The following is a 4,000-nucleotide window of genomic DNA, read 5'->3' as shown; positions in this document are numbered from 1 at the left end:
TGTATTTTTATTTAAGTAAATAAGAAAAACATGAACAATCAAGAAATTGTGATTAATTTTGCGACAATTTAATGTTGCAGCACTACATCTACTCATTGTCGCCGGCAAAATTAGAAATAGATTTAATTTGGCGACGTCGACAATTGCAGTCCTGCAGCCAAGATGTCGTGCTGTCGTCAAAATAATTGTGTCCGTAAGAACGTGTGTATTTAAAATTTGAGAGATGCTGCTTATCGCTTGTTGTCGTCAAAGTGTTCCGAGCTTAACTCTCCGAAATTTGGTTACTGGCAAGTTACAGGATGTTTTTTGCTGGAGAATATGAAAACAACTATTCTTTTGAACACATTTCAAGAGTGGTTGTATATTTTTTGCTAACGTTGTGCTTAATTCGCTATATTCAAGGATGGCTTGAGAATTTGGTGAATCGAGAAGAAAACACGTTTTCTCACTGCAAATTCACAGCTGTCAACTCATTGTTCTTCGCCATATTCTTTGTTTACCCGTTGCCACAAATGTCATTCTGCGGGAATGCGCAATCTTGTATTCTATCGTTCTTGCCCGTAATTCTCTCAATGATCCCATTCTTCTTTTTGCTGATAATTATCGGCTAGAAAAGTAAACAAGTCACTCCGAAACACTTCATTTTTAGAGTTTTTTCACTTCGCTCGAAAATAAGTAAACGGCAGCACTGCATAGCGCTTCTTGTTCTATGGGCGCCATCTGTATTTGAGAATATTTCGCACAAGCCTGACTATTAAACCAACCATGTACTTGTCAAATATTTCAGCACTCTTCTTCTTCTTGTATGTATACCATGCTTTTTCAATGCTGGGCATGTGTTCTTAGACATTAATATCGTGCAACAGAAAGCAGAAATTAAGGTTAGTTCAAATTTATAAGAAATTGGCTGAAGCAAAGTAAGAAAAAAGAGAAGTAATTAAAAAAATCGCCAATTATGGATGGCTCTGGAAATAATCGTTATGAACTTTTGTTCATGGACGATGATATTAGTGATCCATTAGATAATATTGCGATCAAGTCTAAAAAACAGGTTAAAACTGCTGGTGGCAGTGGGGGTAGTGCACCCCTCGCAAAGTCATCGAATAAACAAAATGTCGACAGTGTTCCAAGGACACAATCGAGCAAGAAACCTAACCAAGCCGAGAAAGAGAATAAGCCATCAGCCCTGAACAAAAACGAGGTGAATAAGAAATCGACGGCGGGTACTGCTGCAGATAGAACTAACAAGCAAGGAGGGCCAGTTGCCAATGCAAATCGGAAGCGCACTGGACCCGCTAGTGATGGCGGTCAAGGTGGACAACAGCAACAGGGCACGAGAAACTTAAATTTTAGACAGCAAAACGGCGAAACTCGCGAACAACGCAATAATCGACGCAATGTCCGGGAAAATGGATTCACGGGTAATTTTGGTATGCAAATTGAAGGTGGATCATCGCAGCAGCAACCACGCCAATTTCGGGAACGAGAAAACCGTGGCCCACCACGTAACCGCAATTTCGAAGGTGGTAACCGAGGCGGTAAGCGTGAATTCGACCGACAATCAGGCTCCGATAAAACTGGTAAGCAGAAAACACATCCATACGTATGTATAATTATTTAAGCTTTTGTATGTATTGGTGTTAATCAAAATCATGGAACACAAACATACGTGCATGCATATTCACAACTTCGACGGGATGAACAATGTCAAAACGTGCCAAATGTCAAAGATTTCATGAAGTAGATTAGGAAACTTTTAAATAAACCTAAAAGGAAAAAAAACGATAGGAGATGAACGAAATTTTGTGTTTTTCCGGCGTTTGCATTTGCTGGATGTTAAAATAACAAAAAACAAAAGTCAAAAGAATGCCAGTTGGAAACCCCACAGTGTAATAGTGTTTATTACATTATGGGAAAACTAAGGGCTGGTTTCTCCATCTCAACTTAACTTAGTTAGCCAATTTTCTTGACTTAGTCATGACCAAGCTGTGTAAAACGTAGGCTAACTTTTGACTTAAGTCCAAAAAGTGGCTAAACTAAGTTGAGTTGAGTTGGAGAAACCAGCCCTAAATATTACGTGTTTGATTGAAAACAAAATTAAACAATTTCAGGTGTGAAAGCTATTGACAAACGTGACGGTGCTGGAGCACATAATTGGGGATCCGTAAAAGAAGCTATCGACGATGTTAATAAGAGCGATGTTGAAGCTGGCAATGTCACTGATAAGGCTGAAGAATCCGGCAATGAGCAGGCAGACCAGGCACCGGTCGAAGAAGAAACCAAAGAATTGACGCTGGACGAATGGAAGGCGCAAAAACAACAACGAGTAAAGCCAACTTTCAATATTCGCAAAGCTGGAGAAGGTAAGCAGCAAAACAAAAATGTTTCTACAAAACCATTTTACTTACTAAGAATTCACACTATAGGTGAAGACACAACTCAATGGAAGAAAATGGTAGTTCTAAACAACAATAAGAAAAAGGACAATGAAAGCGAAGAGGAACTTGAATACGATCCTGCCATGTATCCGCAGAGAGTTGGACGCCAACAACGTGTCCTCGACATACAATTTAATTTCAATGACGGGCGCCGTGGTCCTGGTTTTGGTGGACGTGGGCGTGGCCGCGGACCTCGTCCAGGAGCTGGCGTTCCCAACACCAACACCAACTTTAATAATGCTACTGAACGCCCAGTCGCTGGTGGACGTGGGGTTATTACTGGCCGAGGCGGAAAACGCAATTTTGGTTTCAGACAGCAAAATATTGCACCGAAAGTCAACGACGAACGTCAATTCCCAACATTGGCTTAAAAGTTCTGTACATTTGACGCAGGCGCATTATCAAAAACAAAAAAAGAACTATTTAAACGAATGAAAATAAACAAGCAAGTAATAAAGGAATCAAGAATTACGATTAGTTTGAAGCTTTCTCAAACTCAAAGACTATATAAATAGTAAAATATAAAAATACAATTAATGAATTATCACAAGCTATTCTGTTTTCGTTACCAGTCTGTTGGATTTATACATTGAAATATAAATATATTATCCTCTAACACTAAATAACAGATCAAAACGCCGCCCAATAACAACAGCGTCAAAGCGTATAAATAAGGAACATCAGAGGAAATTGCTTTCAGATGAAAGGGTTTAAACCAATAACTTCAAGAGCCACACTAGCATAGCCAATGCAACAGCACTTGTGGTACATATTTATAAAGTCTAGTACTCCCACTGCTAAAATAATGTGTATATTTTTGTTTTTCCTTAAATTTAAAATTTTGTTTATTACAAAATGATACCGAATGTGGGAGTCACTCACTTTCCAATTATTTCCAAAACTACTTCGAGTTTTGCAAAATTATAGCAGTTAAAATTTAAAAAATAATATGAATAAACTAACAATACACGAACTTCATTAAGCAGTTCGTATTGAACGAAATTAGAAGCCAGCGAAAACTATTTGATGTCATCACATGAATGAAATCCATAGAACGAAGCAAATATCCATCATCATCACTCTCATGCCAAGCAAATATCATTTTATTGTAACTCTCTTAATTGTATTAACAAAATAATTTAAAGGCAAATAAAAGTTCACACTACTATTAAAGAAAAAGCCAATTTAATATACTTAAGGGTATAGGTATGACATGTTGAACAATAATTGCGTTTGCAACGAAATATTTTTAGAAAGCTATTAAATAATATCTATATTTATATGTAGTTCAAGCATTTTACACAATTTTAAGTTTTAAATACAGATTTTAATTACATACATATATTTGGAAACTAAGAATGAAAATTACCCAAATGAAAACTGCTTACAATTCAGCCCTATTCTGCATTTCGACTCGAATCGAAATGTTCTCCGTTTGGCAACTTTGGTATTCTGTGTTCCGTTTCCTTTCGATCCATCTTCGAAATTTACGATTATACCTATTCTACATTTCGATCGGAGTTCCGTTTTTCTAGGTTGCAAATTTGTTGACGGAGAACGTT

General features: G+C 37.4%; 1 protein-coding gene across 1 annotated transcript; it reads left to right on the top strand.

The window, feature by feature from the left end:
* Window positions 1–752: 752 nt before the first annotated feature.
* Window positions 753–3,484, top strand: LOC118752051 (plasminogen activator inhibitor 1 RNA-binding protein-like). The gene is made up of 3 exons (XM_036486901.1): window positions 753–1,580; window positions 2,112–2,363; window positions 2,427–3,484. Exons 1-3 carry the CDS (start codon window positions 956–958, stop codon window positions 2,807–2,809), a joined length of 1,260 nt encoding a protein of 419 aa, XP_036342794.1. The 5' UTR covers window positions 753–955; the 3' UTR covers window positions 2,810–3,484.
* The last annotated feature ends 516 nt before the right edge of the window (window positions 3,485–4,000 follow it).

This window comes from Rhagoletis pomonella, unplaced genomic scaffold, assembly GCF_013731165.1.
Source record: "Rhagoletis pomonella isolate Grant_MI unplaced genomic scaffold, Rhpom_1.0 Rhpom_scaffold_01187, whole genome shotgun sequence".
Taxonomy (NCBI): Eukaryota; Metazoa; Arthropoda; class Insecta; order Diptera; family Tephritidae; genus Rhagoletis; species Rhagoletis pomonella.
The sequence above is the reverse complement of the archived record's forward strand: the minus strand, read 5'-3'. Positions and strand labels throughout refer to the sequence as shown.

Coding starts and splice junctions, on each gene's coding strand:
- LOC118752051 (XM_036486901.1), top strand. CDS start 956: ATGGATGGCTCTGGAAATAATCGTTATGAACTTTTGTTCATGGACGAT. Junction 1,581..2,111: donor ATCAGGCTCCGATAAAACTG/GTAAGCAGAAAA, acceptor AAACAATTTCAG/GTGTGAAAGCTATTGACAAA. Junction 2,364..2,426: donor TATTCGCAAAGCTGGAGAAG/GTAAGCAGCAAA, acceptor TTCACACTATAG/GTGAAGACACAACTCAATGG.